Source organism: Neoarius graeffei, chromosome 5 (genome assembly GCF_027579695.1).
Source record: "Neoarius graeffei isolate fNeoGra1 chromosome 5, fNeoGra1.pri, whole genome shotgun sequence".
Lineage (NCBI taxonomy): Eukaryota > Metazoa > Chordata > Actinopteri > Siluriformes > Ariidae > Neoarius > Neoarius graeffei.
Genome location: NC_083573.1, coordinates 48,684,661 through 48,703,063, shown reverse-complemented (window position 1 = coordinate 48,703,063; position 18,403 = coordinate 48,684,661). Strand labels below are relative to the sequence as shown.

Genomic DNA, 18,403 nt, shown 5'->3' with positions numbered 1-18,403 from the left:
AAATCGAATTTAATAGGTACATCCAGTTAAATGTCTCTATCTCCATAACAAATTATTTTAGAGGTAGAAAAGTATACATTTACCGAGTCCTTGAAACCTATCCTTTCTAAATATGGAATTATTTTTGTAGAATTCTGAAGTAGGTAGGTTTCACAAGCATCAATCATAATATTATATTATAATATTATAATACTATAATAATGTTATAGCAGTCTATCCCTGCTATAATAAACCTTCCCTACGCGTGACTTCTGGGGTTTCCCGCTAATTATAATATCCAAATATGGTCTATGTGCAGTCCTCTACGGCTCTGATTGGTCAAATTCACGTGTACTGCTTTATTATGGGAGTTTCCGAGGGAATTCCGTATGACGTCACCAAAGCCGATAGTACCGGCTTTCCGTAGGGAATGGGAAATTCGCCGAGCCGCTGTCAGCGGCTTGCCGTAGGGAATGAGTTAAGATACAAAACGCTTAAGTTGTGTACTGGTAGTGTGCTTGAGGTAAGGGTTAGGGCTAGAAAACTTATCGTATACCTAGAAGGGTAATTGTAGTATACTTCAAAACTAAAAAGTGGACTAGATGTACAGTGGTGCTTGAAAGTTTGTGAACCCTTTAGAATTTTCTATATTTCTGCATAAATATGTCCTAAAACATCATCAGATTTTCACACAAGCCCTAAAAGTAGATAAAGAGAACCCCGTTAAACAAATGAGATGAAAATATTATACTTGGTCATTTATTTATTGAGGAAAATGATCCAATATTACATATCTGTGAGTGGCAAAAGTATGTGAACCTCTAGGATTAGCAGTTAATTTGAAGGTGAAATTAGAGTCAGGTGTTTTCAATCAATGGGATGACAATCAGGTGTGAGTGGGCACCCTGTTTTATTTAAAGAACAGAGATCTATCAAAGTCCGATCTTCACAATACATGTTTGTGGAAGTGTATCATGGCACGGACAAAGGAGATTTCTGAGGACCTCAGAAAAAGCGTTGTTGATGCTCATCAGGCTGGAAAAGGTTACAAAACCATCTCTAAAGAGTTTGGACTCCACCAATCCACAGTCAGACAGATTGTGTACAAATGGAGGAAATTCAAGACCATTGTTACCCTCCCCAGGAGTGGTCGACCAACAAAGATCACTCCAAGAGCAAGGCCTGTAATAGTCGGTGAGGTCACAAAGGACCCCAGGGTAACTTCTAAGCAACTAAAGGCCTCTCTCACATTGGCTAATGTTAATGAGTCCACCATCAGGAGAACACTGAACAACAATGGTGTGCATGGCAGGGTTGCAAGGAGAAAGCCACTGCTCTCCAAAAAGAACATTGCTGCTCGTCTGCAGATTGCTAAAGATCACGTGGACAAGCCAGAAGGCTTTTGGAAAAATGCTTTGTGAACGGATGAGACCAAAATAAAACTTTTTGGTTTAAATGAGAAGCGTCATGTTTGGAGAAAGGAAAACACTGCATTCCAGCATAAGAACCTTATCCCATCTGTGAAACATGGTGGTGGTAGTATCATGGTTTGGGCCTGTTTTGCTGCATCTGGGCCAGGACGGCTTGCCATCATTGATGGAACAATGAATTCTGAATTATACCAGCGAATTCTAAAGGAAAATGGCAGGACATCTGTCCATGAACTGAATCTCAAGAGAAGGTGGGTCATGCAGCAAGACAACGACCCTAAGCACACAAGCTGTTCTACCAAAGAATGGTTAAAGAAGAATAAAGTTAATGTTTTGGAATGGCCAAGTCAAAGTCCTGACCTTAATCCAATGGAAATGTTGTGGAAGGACCTGAAGCGAGCAGTTCATGTGAGGAAACCCACCAACATCCCAGAGTTGAAGCTGTTCTGTTCAGAGGAATGGGCTAAAATTCCTCCAAGCTGGTGTGCAGGACTGATCAACAGTTACCGCAAATGTTTAGTTGCAGTTATTGCTGCACAATACTGAAAGCAAAGGTTCACATACTTTTGCCACTCACAGATATGTAATATTGGATAATTTTACTCGATAAATAAATGACCAAGTATAATATTTTTGTCTCATTTGTTTAACTGGGTTCTCTTTATCTACTTTTAGGACTTGTGTGAAAATCTGATGATGTTTTAGGTCATATTTATGCAGAAATATAGAAAATTCTAAAGGGTTCACAAACTTTCAAGCACCACTGTATATAACCAGTAACTAATAGTATATTTCCAATATGCTATAAAGTATACTTTTATAAATTAAAAACGTGGACTAGAAGTGTAGAACTAGTAAACCGATAGTATATTTTCAGTATACTACAAAGTATCTCATCTCATTATCTGTAGCCGCTTTATCCTGTCCTACAGGGTCGCAGGCAAGCTGGAGCCTATCCCAGCTGACTACGGGCGAAAGGTGGGGTACACCCTGGACAAGTCGCCAGGTCATCACAGGGCTGACACATAGACACAGACAACCATTCACACTCACATTCACACCTACGGTCAATTTAGAGCCACCAGTTAACCTAACCTGCATGTCTTTGGACTGTGGGGGAAACCGGAGCACCCGGAGGAAACCCACGCGGACACGGGGAGAACATGTAAACTCCATACAGAAAGGCCCTTGCCGGCCACGGGGCTCGAACCCGGACCTTCTTGCTGTGAGGCGACAGCGCTAACCACTACACCAGCGTGCCGCCCCTACTACAAATTATACTTTAGTAAACTAAAAAGTGGACTAGAATTATAAAACAAGTAAACTCATAGTATATTTCCAGTATACTATGAAGCATGGGTGCAGATCCCGGGGGGACGGGGGGGACATGACACCCCACCCCCCACCCCCCCCAATTTCTGAAAAACATGAATTGTCTCCCCCAATAAAAATCCCCTAAATTATTCAGAATTGTACAAACAAATGTATTTTCAGACAAATGATTCCCTGTGCAGTACTTTTTGAATGATGTGGCGAGCCTCTACGAAGTTGTGATTTATGGTTGCATGGTATGAGTTGCATACGGGAAAAAAAAAAAAATCACTTTTGTCCCCCCCCCCCCCCCCCCCCCAATCCTGACATCGGATCTGCACCCCTGCTATGAAGTATGCTTTTGTAAACTAAAGAGTGGACTACAAGTATAGAACTAGTAAACTATTAGTATATAAGTTTACTTGTGGTATACTTGCAGTGCAAAATAAAAATACTAGTTGTATACTCAAAGTTTACTTCTCTTTGACTTAAAGTATACTTTTTATGTGGGCCAATTTAGTCTCAAGAAGTATTAGATTCCTCCGGGTGCTCCGGTTTCCCCCACAGTCCAAAGACATGCAGGTTAGGTTAACTGGTGACTCTAAATTGACCGTAGGTGTGAATGTGAGTGTGAATGGTTGTCTGTGTCTATGTGTCAGCCCTGTGATGACCTGGCGACTTGTCCAGGGTGTACCCCACCTTTCGCCCGTAGTCAGCTGGGATAGGCTCCAGCTTGCCTGCGACCCTGTAGAACAGGATAAAGCGGCTAGAGATAATGAGATGAGATAAGAAGTATTAGATTAGTTTACTTACAAGTATACTGTAAGTACATTGATATCAGTATACTTGGTACACAAAAGTATAGACCCCTTTCACTGACGTCACCCGAAACCAGAAGTAAACAGACCCTGCGCCATTTTGGAAGACCAACAAACTCGTGATTAGAGGGAAATAACGGCAGCGGTATGTGAACCCACGAGAATAAAGTGGAGTGGCAAACGACTTAAACAAACAAATCTGAGCTGTTTTATTTATGATTTATTGGCCCAACAGTAGACTTGAAAGAAACCTGTGTGAGACTTGGCAAAAAACTGTGGATATAATGGATAAGTCTGTGCATGATCTGCGGACACTTTGAGGTAAGCAAACGCAAGAAATTCAGATTTAAAACATGCTAAATTGGCCCCAAGTTGATAACTGTATGAGGAGCAAGCCTCCCAGACTTCTACAATTCAATAATAATAATAATTTAGGATGGTTTGGGGCTTGCTCGCTGCTGCCAGGTTGGTTGTTGAGTAGCCTGACTGTTTTTTTTTTTTTCTTGCGTGTGGTATCATTGTTGACGCGAGGTTGTTTTTTGAACATGCCAATGTGGACACGATTTCCCCTGATGAGTTATGACTTCAGACGCGATGCGTGTGTGGAGGTGTGGAGTCCGTGTGATATGTGCGTAAGATAGGCTTCTCATGTGTTTGGAGATCCGCGCTCTGAGGCAAGCGCAAGCACACACACCCCCAAGGGAAAAAAAGGGGCCCCCTGAAAATATCGGCATAGTTCGAACACTGAGTGTAGGCACTGGGTGTAAACAACAAATAGTTTACAATGTCTGGGTAGCAAACAGATAGCAGAATTGGTGTCCGGTCCTCCTTATGTTTCCATTCTCCCTTGCCCCGAGTCTTATCATATGGGTCAAACCCATCAATCACAGCCAGTTTCTCCACATACCGTGCCCTTTCTGCAGCTGGTAATGTACTCACATAACCAGAATTATCATCCATCATGTCACTTTACTCTCGCTCGTACTTTGTTTTATATTATGAGTGCATGTACTTGGTCTTCCAATATGGCGCCTAACAAAATCTCGTGGCGCGGTGACGTCATGTGAAAGGGGTCTATACTGAAAGAAATATACTTTTAACTTTACTTAAGTATACTTCATAAAATGAACTTGAAGTATACTTCTTTTTGATAAGGGCAGCCCTTGATATAAAGTAGTTGACTGTGTTCTTTCTCACCTCGTCGCATTCTCCAGAGCACGGGAGAAGACATTGTAGCCAGAGGGAGTTGGAGAGTGTTGCAGAGAGTAGAACCAAGTAGCTGCTTCCTTCACAAACATGTTGGCATCATCTCCTCCCAGAGAATTGGACAATGCTTCATAGAAGGCAGTTTTACTGTCTGCTCTTCCCTGAAGTTTCTCAAAATTCTATTCATATGACAGACAGCAATAAAATTTCTTACCATACAATGTAAATACATAAAAGCATTTCTGATCATATGGTACTACACCAATCCAGTTAAATCCTGCCTGTTCTGACCTTGATGTTTTTAGCTCTGCTGATCAGACCATCCTCTGCTGAAGAACCTAGCATCAACGGCACTCTATGGAAGCGTCCGGAGCTCAGGGCTACTGACGGCTGTTCCTTAACCACCACACCATCAACCACTGGAGACCAGGCCTGCAGGGGGCCACTTACTGCCAATAACTGTACACAAAAACACACAGCCATACAAGGCATTTATCAGTATATATCATTTATTAAATTCAACATTGGAATTAAAAAAAAAAATCACTGCTGTAATTTGTATCAAAACGTAGCTAGAATATACAGTACCAGTCAAAAGTTTGGACATACCTACTCATTCTGTATTGTGACTATTTTCTACATTGTAGAACAAAACTGAAGACATCAAAACTATGAAATAACATCTGGAACATATATGGAATTATGTGGTAAACAACAAAGTGTTAAAAAAACACAAATATGTTTCATATTTTAGATTCTTCAAAGTAGCCACCGTTTACCTTGATGACACTTTGTACACTACTGGCATTATCTTAACCAGCTTCACCTAGAATGCTTTTCAATTAACAGGTGCCTCGTCGAAAGTTAATTTGTGTAATTTCTTGCCTTCTTAATGCGTTTGAGATCAAACAGTAAATAGTAAATAATAAAAACATACAGTAAATAGCCCTATTCCACAACTGTAGCGATCCATATTATGTCACTTGAGTAAGTAAAGAGAAACAACATCCATCATTACTTTAAGACATGAAGTGTCTTTTAATTAATAAAAATAAAGAAAGACCATTGAATTAGAAGATGTGTCAAAACTGTTGACTGGTACTGCAGCTATGAGATGTAGATAAGTAAAGCCTGTAGTCTGTGTTTTTATCAAAGGAAAGCGACCTTGGTCTGTGCAGCGTTGATGCTGTCAGCAGATTTTTGTCTCAGGCAGATAAGTAGCTGTGCAGGATCTAATGATGAGCAGCTAAGCTCTAAAGCCAGAGAAACAGCCTGCTCCTGGGCTTTCTGCTTGCTCATTACTGTAGCTGGAGAGAACACTGAGCCACCCTAAAAGAAAACATGTACACAGATACCACGCTCATAAAGCAGATTTCTATTATACAAACCCTATTAAAAGCATTGTTTCAATGTTTGAATCAAAAGACTAAATGCAGTGAAATACTTTAAGGGACAAAACAAATAACTCCAGGTACAAACTCATCATTTTTACTAATCGTCTTTACCTCCCACTTAGATCACATATTTCATTGTATATCAAAATAAGAAAAGCTCTTATTTATATGAGATAAAGGCAGAAAAATAAAAGAATAAATGTTCACCAAAAGCTGTTTTTTTTCTGAGTAGGAGTTATATTTTCACCTATTTATAGGCCTTTTTACCAGCAGTGCATGTATGTGTGAATTTGCATACTGCTGAAAGCTTTATCAACCCTTCCTATTTTGTTCAGTGTTAGAGTGGAAAATGTGGTGAGAAACAGCTTCCCTATTCTGACAGGCTACAGATAGTCAACTCTTCACTTTTCTGTAGGAAGTTAAAAACAGTCAGGCAGCAGCAGTAAATGTCTGTGCTGCACTCTAAATATGCTAGTAAAGTTTATTATTAAAGGCTGAGTTCAAGATGTCAGCTGTATGGATCGACTGAACCCTCGTAAACTGGTGCATTTGGAAATTAGTTTGAGTAATGGGTAATGTGCAGGCGATACTGAAGCCTAGAGAGGAGTTTATACAGACTACAACTACTGGCAATCTTCCATCAAGTGGTAAGACAATTAATAATTGATACAAAGTGCTGGATGAAAATAGTTGTGCTTATACTTAAAGCTTGAGCTTATAATAATAATAATAATAATAATAATAATAATAATAATAATAATAATAATAATAATTTACTTACTGACATACGTAGACAATTTAACCCAACATTAACTACACTCTAAAAAATAAAGGTGCTTCAGTGGTTCTTCAAATCTCTGGATGGTTCCACGGAGAGTCAAAACTCTGTGATGAACCATTACATTATGCGAAAGGTTCTTCACATTGGAAATGGTTCTTCAGAGCCTGGCATTCTCTTACCATTTACTGGTCAATGCACATAGGCTATGTTTACACAAATCTGTCTTCACTGCTCAAACAAATGGTTTAAATGGTTCTTTAAAGAACTGTTGCATGAACGATTCTTTGAAGCCCTGAAAAAGGTTCTTCTATGGCATCACCCTGAAGAACCGGTACTGGCCCCATTATTTTTTAGAGTGTATACAAACATATATAGTAGGGGTATTGATTGTCAAGTGCCTCTAGTATAGCACATATGTCACTATTTGGGAGTAAAAAATGAAAAAAACGATATGTCAGTTAAAAAATTAAACACTACTGCTTACTGACAATAACCCGACTAGTGTTGAATTAACACTTTCAGAGTTTATTTGTGTCCAACTGAACATATATAAACACAGTAGGGTGTTAAATCAACACTTTGGGTGTTAATTCAACACTGGGGATGTTGCTGTGTAGTAAACAAACTGTCATATTGTATTCGAAACAAAGGACGCAATGTGGTCAGCTCCGTCAATTGAAACTGACATACATGTACACATTTTTTGTTAATATAAAATGTTGTTCTTTTCAATGATTTCTTCTGTGTTTCTTTGTAACAGTAAGCGAAAAGGAGCCAGCAGTGGTGTTGAGTGACTATCCTCCCCCTGAAATTTGTGAGCCCCTGTTCAGGACAGGAGACTGGCTGAGACTCTTATCGGAGTGAGTACTCTCATGTTTATCTTTCACAACTGTGTATGTGGCGAGGAAAGCTACGCATGACAGAAAATAGAAGTGTATTTCATTGTCATTTTCTTACAACTGTGTGCAAATGTTGCTATCTATATAGATGGACTGAGGATTTATTCTTTATGATTTTATAATATTTAAACATTTGATGATGTTAAATAACGTGACTTTTAGTCTGAAAGAAAAACAAATAATTGTTTTATATATATAATCATAGATATTGTTACAATTTAAAATGCTGCACTGAAAAAAAAACTGAAAACTGAATTTGAGGAGAAAATTCTTTAATACGAGTGAAATTATCTTGCTGCATGGACAGATCATTTTACTTGACAAGACATCTTGGAATAAGTTGGTTACAATCTAGAACTAGTTTTAATAATCTCAGAGTTGGTGTCTTGTTTTCTTCTACACTGCAAAAATGATATCTTAACAAGTTAGAATATCTTGAATATAGTTGAAACGATCGAGCATTTCCTATTAGAAGAAAACAAGACACCAACTCTGAGATTATTAAAACTAGTTCTAGATTGTAACCAACTTATTCCAAGATGTCTTGTCAAGTAAAATTATCTGTCCATGCAGCAAGATAATTTCACAAGTAGGAATTTTCTCCTCAAATTTAGTTTTCAGTTTTTTGCAGTGTGATAAAACACTGATACAGGTTGAATAATGTGGTTTATTTAACATGCTCTGTAGATTCCTTTTTGCATATTTTTTTTCTGCTGTTAAAAAAATGCCATGCTTGATGGGCCACTTTCCACGTCAGTCTATATAGACGTCTTTTACACAAAATACTTCAGGTTTATCATGTTTTTTGGGGGTTTTTTTTTCCTGAACCCATTGCTCAATTGTGAAAGCTGTTTTAAATATTAACTTGGATACAATACAGGTTTTTCTGATGTTCACTTTAACTGAACATGAGTGCAGCGTGTACCATACATGAAATCTATCTGCTGCCAAGTTGACATCGAAAAACGTGACTGGTTCAACTTGTGTTACTTGCCGCTGTAGCCTACTTTGAATAATGTTGCAGGCCTAGTGACATCTTACTTGCTAAACAATGCATAAAATGACTTCCAAAATTACACAGAGTTTTGATGTAGGCTAGTGATGTGATTAGCCAAATATTATTATTATTATTTATCATTTAATATTAGCTATTTTGAGTAAACACTAACCATAGTTATTCAGATGGGGTGTTAAAGGTGAGCTTGTTGATCTTTCTAGATTATCCAAATCGTTAACATAAGCTTGTGTTATGTGGACTGTTCAGCTAAGGTTAATGCTTGACACTACTAACCATATCAGTTATGCCGGAAGTTTATCCATCTCATTCGACAGCTGATTTCACTTCATTTTTTAATTTCTGTTCATTTATTTTCATCTGTTCATTGACAGACAATAATTTGGTAAATTTTATTTGGTTTTTCCTACTTTTTCCTTTTATTTCATTTTGCCAACCATTTGTTTGATGTTGTAATTTAATGGCATTTACTATGTATACCCATAAAGCAAATTGAATGCCTTTCTGTGGACTTATTCTCGGAATATTTCCCAATTCCCAAAGCTGCTATCTTGTGAAAGCTTAACTGGGGCCTTCGTTGTTCATAATAGTAATCAGTCATGGGCAGGTACTTTATGAGTCTTCACATTTCAATTTTACACAAAACACAGGACTAATCTTTTTATATTATTTAACTCTTTGTATTGGCATGACCCTCAGGATGGAAAGCAGATTTTTCAACATTCTGTTGCTTCATGCAGATTCTTCTATTGACTTATAAATATGTCCAAATTCATTCTCCCTCTCCATCCTTCTTCTTCTAGAGAGGGCTACTGGGTAAAGGTTTATTCTCTCCAGACAAGAGAGGAAAACTACATCCCACGCTGCCATGTAGCTAAGGTTTACCACGGGTGAGTGAACTTTAATGAATAGTGATGATGAATGAGTTTGAACCTTGTTAACCTATGTTCTTTTCTGATACAATACGTGAACTCATTACATTACCATACAGGATCCATGATATAAAACTAACTTTTAGATTTTATTATTTTTGTCGCTTGATAGTAGAATAAAATATAGAATACACGGAAACTTAAAAGGCTGGTATCAATTAGTCATTCAGGTTACTCTCAAATAATTAATCTAGTTGTTTTGTTCTTGTTTTCACTTTAAATTTTATGATGGGTAAGTTTTTATTTGATGTTTGTTTTTACCATATTGAACTTATTTTGATTTATTATTGGCTCTGGATTTATTTTATTTCAATTTATGCATGCATTCACTACTAGTATATCTTACAGTATTTTATCATTTTCCTGTATAATGTTTTCGCTGCCGCTTCCATTTTTGCTGCCTAGTCCCTAATTTAAAACAATGAAAATAAATACATTAAAAATATAGTATAGGCTAAAATACTAATGCATCCACCCTGTTGTATTCAGGTGGTTGTTTGAAGGTGTTGCAAGACAAAAAGCTGAGGAGTTGCTTCAGCTGCCTGGGAATAGAGTCGGGTCTTTCATGGTCAGAGAGAGCAGAAGAGGTGAAAGGATTTTACACGGTGAAGTGTCTGTAACTTGCTATTTAAGCTTCTGAGAATGTGTAGTGAAATGTTTGGTTTGGTCCTGCAGGTGTGTACAGCTTATCTGTGCGCCACAGATCTATAGTGCATTACCGGATCCTCCGTCTGCCAAACAAGTGGTATTTCATCTCTCCAGGGCTAACGTTCCAGTGCCTCGAGGACCTAGTCAACCACTACTCCGGTAATGACGACATGACAAAATAATAGAATAATGGACAGAACTAATGTAAAATCCTGTAGGTGCATTTTAATGAACAGGTAATTTGATCTGGATGGGTTATGTTGTGTTTCCCCCTCCATACACAGACATAGCAGATGGTCTGTGTTGTCTACTCACTGGTCCTTGCCTGGCAGCCCCTGACCCGGTACACATCTCTCAGTCTGCTCCTATAATGAGAGCTCACAGCTTTAACTGGACAACAGTGGACAGGTACATGACTCAATTCAAACATTAGCTAAACTGGGTTGTTTTATGAAAGTGCAAATAATGGCAAATGGTTTGACTTACTTTCTTGCTCACTAGAGCTATGGACAAATGAGTCATATCTGCAGTGGAATCATTTACAAATCACTCATTATTTAAACAGTATTGATTGTTCTCTCACTTAACTTCAGAGCTACGTGTGCTTCATCAGTGAACCAGTCATATCATAACCAGTTGTCACTAGACAGTATATGCTGGTGAGTTTTTGCTAATTGTGCCATAATTCCTCCTCAGAACGGCGTTTGACCAGCAAAATACCACTGCCGTCTCTGCACAACAAGGATCTTACATCAGTGCTGGAGTGCAGGACAGTGTATTATCCTATCTTTCTCTGGCAGGAGTGGAAGAGAAAAAAAGGCATAGCTTCAAGAGGAAGAAATGGAGATCCTTCTACGGAGTTCCAAACCAACGAATGTACAATATGATCAGAGAGGACGAGGACCATGAGGAGGAATACTAAACAAAACAATCATAACTAAAATCTATAGCCCAAATTGACAAAAGCTAAGAAATGGGTTTCTTTTCTTACTATAGTGTGGACAACTTGCCACAGATGTACGGATGTAGAAAACCTAGCAAATGAAGTATTTCGCTCAAACTATCGCAACATTTTCACATGGTATCGCACTGCTTGCTTCTTCACACCAAAGATGGACAAAAATCTTTATTCTTGTACTTTATCCTTATTCCTGTTCACCATCTTCTCACTTACCATAAGCAAAACCTGGTGGAACAGAGATGAAGACGAGGATGAGGACAGATGAAGGCTGGCGATGTCAGCACCGTTTCTGTCTGCTCCCATCGTCACTCTGGTGGGGTCACCTCCGAAAAGAGCGATGTTCTCCTGTACCCACCTCAGTGCTGCTACCTGGTCCTGCAGCCCATAGTTCTCAGAAAAAGTACCAGAACCTGTAATCATGTAGCCGTATGAACTATAACAGTATGGATGAGTTTTTACAATCCACAATTCAGTAATCTCAACTAATGGACAGCATCATTAACAGAGTCAACTAGTTTCTGGTTATCCATAATATTGTTCATATTTGTAGTATTACGACATAAGAATCCACACTAAAATCTTCACTTAAAGCATAGCATTCTTGAAATGATAGAAAGTTAGTGTTGTCTGGAACAGACTAGCTTCTTACTATGTAAAAATGAAATATGATAAATAATAAAGCGATATAGTAAAAAATAATGTGTGTCTGTATATTGCCGGAGTTTATAGTACCTGTGCTAAGGAATCCGAAAGCAGCCACCCTGAAGTTTGCGGTCACAACGATGATGTTTCCTACAGCAGCAAGGTAAGAGCCATCGAGCAAGCTGGAACCAGCATTATGGAAGAACACTAGGACTGAAGTAGGCTGCTTCTTTAACAAACACACACAAAATAATATTGCACCACAGAAGGTCAGAAATAAGGGTTTATGGGCACACCATTTACACAGTGTGTATGCGTGCGTGTGAGAGAGAGAGAGAGAGAGAGAGAGAGAGAGAGAAGCTCATCAGGACCTACCATACTGTTGGGTACGAATATGTTGAGGTAGAGACAGTCCTCACTAGAGCCGGAGTTATCAGTGTCACCAGGCTGAAGACAAGTGGGCCTGAAACATTTCCAATATTTAAGCACAAATATCCATGTAATAAACATTTGCAAAACAGCACATTCAGAGCCCTAATCAGAATTGGCAATTTAAGTTCAAAAGTGTTTAAGCTGATTTTCTAGATGCACCATTCACATTATGCAAATCACATAGTTCACGCCTCAGAGATTGCCAGATTTTTCTTGAGTAGAGGTGTACAGAGTAGAGACCACCAGCTTTAAACATAAGCACTTGCCTTTAAGCATGAAAAGTTTGGGGAAGAGAAAATGCAGAAAAAGGAAGCTGTTTTCTTCTTTGCTGTCAAAAGCAATATGATGTAAAAGCAAGAAGGGATTTCAAAACAACAAAAATTAATCTGTTGATCTACGAATAAGAATATGGAAAGCACTGAAGTAAACATGTAATAGAAATATAGTATATTGCCAATATATTACAGCATGAATAGTCCTAATTTTTTTAACTGTCCATTGTTTTTTATGCCTTGCACTGACATACGTATCTTAATGTCACTACATTCGACATCAATGTTATGAAATCGTAGTGTATGCATGGGATTTATCCTATTTTGCCATACATGTGATTAGCTATTTTGAGTTCCATCCATCCATCCATCCATCCATCCATCCATCCATCCATCCATCCATTATCCATAACTGCTTATCCTGGGCAGGGTTGTGTGCAAGCTGGAGCCTATCCCAGCTGACTACGGGTGAGAGGCGGGGTACACCTTGGACAAGTCGCCAGGTCATCACAGGGCTGACACATAGAGAGACACAACCATTCACACTCACATTCACACCTACGGTCAATTTAGAGTCACCAGTTAACCTAACCTGCATGTCTTTGGACTGTGGGGGAAACCAGAGCACCCGGAGGAAACCCACGCAGACATGGGGAGAACATGCAAACTCCACACAGAAAGGCCCCCATCAGCCACTGGGCTTGAACCCAGAACCTTCTTGCTGTGAGGTGACAGTTCTAACCACTACACTACCGTGCCACCTATTTTGAGTTGTCATATTTCTAAAATAATGTTAATGTTCTAGTTAATTCGAGGTGCCCTCCTGCAAAAGAAAATATGCAGATGGTTTGAATGAAAAGCTGACCAAGCGCTTATCTCTTAGTTACAGCTCACATTAAGTGTAGCTCATAATTTTATCCATAAAAAATTCAGTCTTGCTGTCGTCACTGATGTGCATGCTCAAATTCCTTACAACTGCCTGAATAGCACTTAAGTCTGTAGTGACATTTGAGTCCTGCATACTGATGTAAGCGACTTCAGTGTTAACTCCTCACTATGTGCATGTAACTTAAATCTGAATACAGCATGTAGAAACAGAAGTAAGCACACACCGAGCAAATGTAGCATTCCAGGTGCCTGTCCAATCAGCTGACTTTGGGGGCCGGAAGCGCATTTCACCAGTTGGTGGACTTGCGTAAGGAACACCCAGGAAATAAGTCACACTCTTGCTGTCAGTCCCAATCAACTTCATCTCGTTTTTACCAAGGAGTGCTCCATGGCCAGGGATGGACACCGAGGTTAGTTGCTGCCTCAAAACTTCAACATAAAAATTCCATAACACTCACATTAGACAGTGAAATGTTATTTTATAAGAATGTTACAGAGAGATGATTTACTAGACTGTAATGATGATACCGACTAAATTGAGGTCACCGTAATGGATGTTTCTATTAAAAAAGCAACTACTGGAAGAGCTTTTCTTGAAAAAGCTCACACTATTCTCTGGATACATCCATTATAGGATGACTGTAGAGTTGTCTATTCTCAAATGTTATTAGCTAAATTTCCCAGAACATCATACCAGTTCTTAAGTAGACATATTGGGCAGGTTCCTTAGTGAGGAGGACACAATGCTGACCACTGGAGGTCGGGAGGCAGATGTGAGTGTCTGGGTACATGACACACCTCACTGCCGACTCTCTACTGTCCACTGACACAACTGAACAGGAGTCTTCCTCCTCACAGGCTGCAGCAAAACACAAACACACACACATGCATGTAAGTATCCTTCACTGATTACTGGAGTTGTGTGTGTGTGTGTGTGTGTGTGTGTGTGTGTGTGTGTGTGTGTGTGTGTGTGTGTGTGTGTGTGTGTGTGTGTGATGAGAGGAAGTCTCACCAGACAGACACCAGTCACGGACTCTATCCAGGTCATCAGCAATATCTCTGCTGATATGAACTACGTCGAATGCAGAGACAGACGAGTCCACCAGGACATACGAGGCATCCAGCAGTCTCCAGTTTTTCAAATTAACTGTGAATAATAATCTACATTAATCTACATGAACATATTTCCATATACATAACAATGATTACAGTAGTATATCTGAGTGTACTACAGATACACAAGTGTATTTTTATAGGTTATGGGTAATCACATTTGCATAAATTGCTGGTTTACTATTGTATCAATATGTGAATGATTATCTACGTTATGAAAGTTCTTCTAATGCAAAAGGCAAGGAAATGTCAACTGATAATATTTCCTAGTGGTACCACTTGTATAACCCAAATAAAATATTACACTTTAAACCAATCCATAATTTATTAATACTGCAGACCCCCTATGCAGAAAACGGACATTTATTTTATATAAATATTTTCTCTTCCAATGCTCTGACATGCTCAACCAACAAAATGAACTGGAATAACAGTACTTGAATGAATGGAATGCATTTGACATATCTACAATGTAATGGCTATCAATTATGTGTTTAATTATATACTAAGATTGATACGCATGTGTACTGACATGAGACCTACATAAGATACAAATACTCCTGTCATCCTTCCATAACTCACACATTAACAGTACTGTAGTTATACTATAGTTCAGGGCTCAACATTAATGGTTGCCCGACCGGATGGGACAAGTAATTGTTTGGTCTGGACAAGTCAAATCTGCATCTGCTTGTCCGACGGGACAAGTTGAATTATTCCCAACTCTCCTGGAAGTTCCAGGACTCCCTGACGCCCGCAAATTAGATACAATATCCCAGGAGAGAGAGCAAGAGAGAGAGAGTGCATCGTGATTGCTCCATCCTGTTCGGTAGACCAATCAGTGTTCTGTGTGGGCGGGTTTTACATCTTCTCTCCATGACCGAGAGTCCATCAGGTCAGTGTATCCAGGAGTGTCATGGCAGAGCGTAACAAAAAATCAAAATACAAAACCCACTTCACCTCAGACTCCATGAAAGTATACCCTTACCTAATAGGGAATGAATGAATGAATGAATGAATGAATGACATGTTGAGCGCTGTACTGTTTGTAACAGTGACTTTACATGCCTATGGCGGGGTAAACGATTGTAAAAGACATGTTGAGGTGAGTTTAACAGTGTTATTTGTTCATATTTACACTCGCTGGCTTGCTGGTAGGCGACATGATCAAGCCAAACTCCTTGAAGACTTGCTTAAAGTTACAAGAGAATATAAAAAATGAGTTAAATAATAGTAATAAGCAGTTTATATAAATAGTATAAGTAGTCCATATATTTTATTGTCACATTTTCTACATATAGGCCAATCTAATTTTGTTTACAAACTAGAGAAAATTACTCAACAAAGTATTACATATAACCTCCTCAGACAATATTGCGCTTTTATATCTTTTAGGGACCACATCTTTAAGGGATTGTTGAAAATCACCATTTTTATAGTAATTATTCAAGAGTTACATCAATAAAGTTCCAACAAAACTAGTTCAATCCCTTCAGTGATCCGGCCATATTATTGTTTATGAAATTCCAGGGAAGCCGAGTACAGCAGGTCCGTGTGTAAAAATAACCACGTCGAAATATCGAATTATAGATTAGACTCTGAATTAATCGAAATCTGAGAAACAGCAATCAAATACCTCAATAAAATAAATATCTGTGATGAATCTTCATTTCATTCAGACATTCATTGTATTTTTCTTTTGTACAGTACACATTAACACATTATCGTAAAATATTTGGTGGGATTTTACGACAGTACTGAACTCATTTACAGTTTGTTTTCATTCATAACGTGATTCTGTCCCCCTTATCATGTCCAACTTGTTTTCTTTCTGTTTCATTTCTTTAAATCAATTTATACTTCAGGTTTTACTGGATTAATAAAGATTTAAATTTATTTCCTCCAGAAGCTTTGAATTTGGGTAAGTCTGACTCTTAAAACTACACATCAGGTAATGGGTTTAACAACACATACACCATAATGGGGCATTGGATAGTTTCTATTTATTGTTACAGTTAAAGTTTGTGTTTTACTGAAAAATTATAAATCATGAAAGCATAATGATTATCATAACTATACCTGCTTTTTGATAAACTTTTTTAACCACTTTCCTTTAATTTAACTAGTAAATACATAGGAATAAAACGGTTATGGACAGGACAAGTGAAAAATCTTGCTGCTTGTCCGACCGAACAAGTGGATTAAAAAGTTAATGTTGAGCCCTGTAGCTGTGTATATTGTTTATGTGTAACCACACAGGTAGAAACACTTGATATAAATTGGGACTCTGTAATTCTGAACTAATGGAGGTCAGATGCAGCTGCAGTGTATGACACAGAGAAAGATGTGAGTATAAACATGCCCATTATTAATTTCACTTAATAATATCTTATGTTGCAGGTTTACAGTAACATGAGGGAAGGACATTGTAGTGCTTTTGAACTATTAAAATAAAAATGCATGAGTTTCTCACCAACTTTTGAGGGAGACCGAAGTTTGAAGTCAGGACATATACCAGGACTTTGTGTCCACTGATTCACTAGAAACACATAGGTTTGGTAATGCGCACAGTGTTTGCAGAGAGCAGAATCTCTTTGTCTGTTCTACAGGTAAACTTCACAATAATAATATAGATGTTTTGAGCCAGCATTGTACTTTAAATGCATTTATATGCTTGCATTGTAGGAGTATGTAACAAGCAAATACAGCCAAACATACATGTCTGTACACATTCACATTCCTGAAGTACAGAACACATACATACCTGGCTTCTCATACCAGCCAAAGGGGTAGACCTCAGTCTGGACTTTAGATGGAGAGCAGTCCTGCATTCTCCACTTAGTTCTGTCCTTTTCCCCACATGTCTGAATCCCCAGACTGTTCAGAGTCAGACACTGAACATCTGAGCCTAGAAAGAGAGAGAGAGAGAGAGAGAGAGAGAGAGAGAGAGAGAGAGAGAGATGTACTTAGTTGTCATTTGTCCATTAGCAACACACTGTATGCTTTAATAGCACAGGACAAAACACTGTAAAAAAGCAGCAACATGCTCATACCAGATGCACCAGTGTCTCGAACATAGCCGATTCCCCGACAGCAAGGATCCTCATCACAGCGCCTCTCACACTCAAAAAACCTAATCATACAGTAGCAGTGACATAAAAAACAATCAACCCTGAACCATGAAACATAGTTAAGGTAAACAGAGGCTTTTGATTGCCAGTGATGATTATAACAAATATAAATGAAATTTATTTCAGAATTCTAGATTTAGTACACTGTTAGACACATGAGGCCAAGTAAGATAATATCAGTGTGGTTTCAGGGGACAATGTTCCTGATGGTCAGCTTTCTTAATCAGAAACTGCCAGAGCTAAAGTTATATTTGTGTCTTATTTACCCTTCAGTGATGGACTTGTTCAGCAGACCAACACGGTAGCGGACAGAATAAGACACCATCTTTCTAAAAGGTACACGGCTGTAGAAGCTTTTCACACTGCCAGTTAGATTGACTGGAAAGAGAGAACGTAAGAATTAGCTTTGTATATATTTGTCAAAATAAATATTATATTGCAATAAAAATATTTTATGATGTATGGTGATCAGATGCATTAAATACTATAGACTGTTTTCTGATAAATGAATTCATTAAACAATGAAGGAGAGTTTGTATAAAAAGGCTAGT

At 38.4% G+C, this 18,403-nt stretch overlaps 2 protein-coding genes across 2 annotated transcripts in view; one reads left to right on the top strand and one right to left on the bottom strand.

Annotated features, from left to right (window-relative positions):
• tg (thyroglobulin) overlaps positions 1 to 18,403 on the bottom strand; it is a 68,236-nt gene that overhangs the window by 13,586 nt on the left and 36,247 nt on the right. The window contains exons 32-44 of the mRNA XM_060921883.1: positions 18,119 to 18,230; positions 17,775 to 17,854; positions 17,486 to 17,623; positions 17,195 to 17,260; positions 14,621 to 14,755; positions 14,303 to 14,467; positions 13,833 to 14,037; positions 12,392 to 12,479; positions 12,107 to 12,245; positions 11,588 to 11,784; positions 5,909 to 6,073; positions 5,036 to 5,203; positions 4,736 to 4,923 (exon numbers count right to left, since the gene is read on the bottom strand). Coding sequence (XP_060777866.1) covers positions 4,736 to 4,923; positions 5,036 to 5,203; positions 5,909 to 6,073; positions 11,588 to 11,784; positions 12,107 to 12,245; positions 12,392 to 12,479; positions 13,833 to 14,037; positions 14,303 to 14,467; positions 14,621 to 14,755; positions 17,195 to 17,260; positions 17,486 to 17,623; positions 17,775 to 17,854; positions 18,119 to 18,230 — 1,846 coding nt within the window. The remainder of the gene's footprint in view (positions 1 to 4,735; positions 4,924 to 5,035; positions 5,204 to 5,908; positions 6,074 to 11,587; positions 11,785 to 12,106; positions 12,246 to 12,391; positions 12,480 to 13,832; positions 14,038 to 14,302; positions 14,468 to 14,620; positions 14,756 to 17,194; positions 17,261 to 17,485; positions 17,624 to 17,774; positions 17,855 to 18,118; positions 18,231 to 18,403) is intronic.
• LOC132886802 (src-like-adapter) lies at positions 6,496 to 11,964 on the top strand. Its single transcript, XM_060921885.1, has 7 exons — positions 6,496 to 6,785; positions 7,680 to 7,779; positions 9,637 to 9,723; positions 10,255 to 10,352; positions 10,441 to 10,572; positions 10,698 to 10,821; positions 11,110 to 11,964. Exons 1-7 carry the CDS (start codon positions 6,707 to 6,709, stop codon positions 11,333 to 11,335), a joined length of 846 nt encoding a protein of 281 aa, XP_060777868.1. The 5' UTR covers positions 6,496 to 6,706; the 3' UTR covers positions 11,336 to 11,964.

Coding starts and splice junctions, on each gene's coding strand:
- LOC132886802 (XM_060921885.1), top strand. CDS start 6,707: ATGGGTAATGTGCAGGCGATACTGAAGCCTAGAGAGGAGTTTATACAG. Junction 9,724..10,254: donor GTAGCTAAGGTTTACCACGG/GTGAGTGAACTT, acceptor TGTTGTATTCAG/GTGGTTGTTTGAAGGTGTTG. Junction 10,822..11,109: donor AACTGGACAACAGTGGACAG/GTACATGACTCA, acceptor ATTCCTCCTCAG/AACGGCGTTTGACCAGCAAA.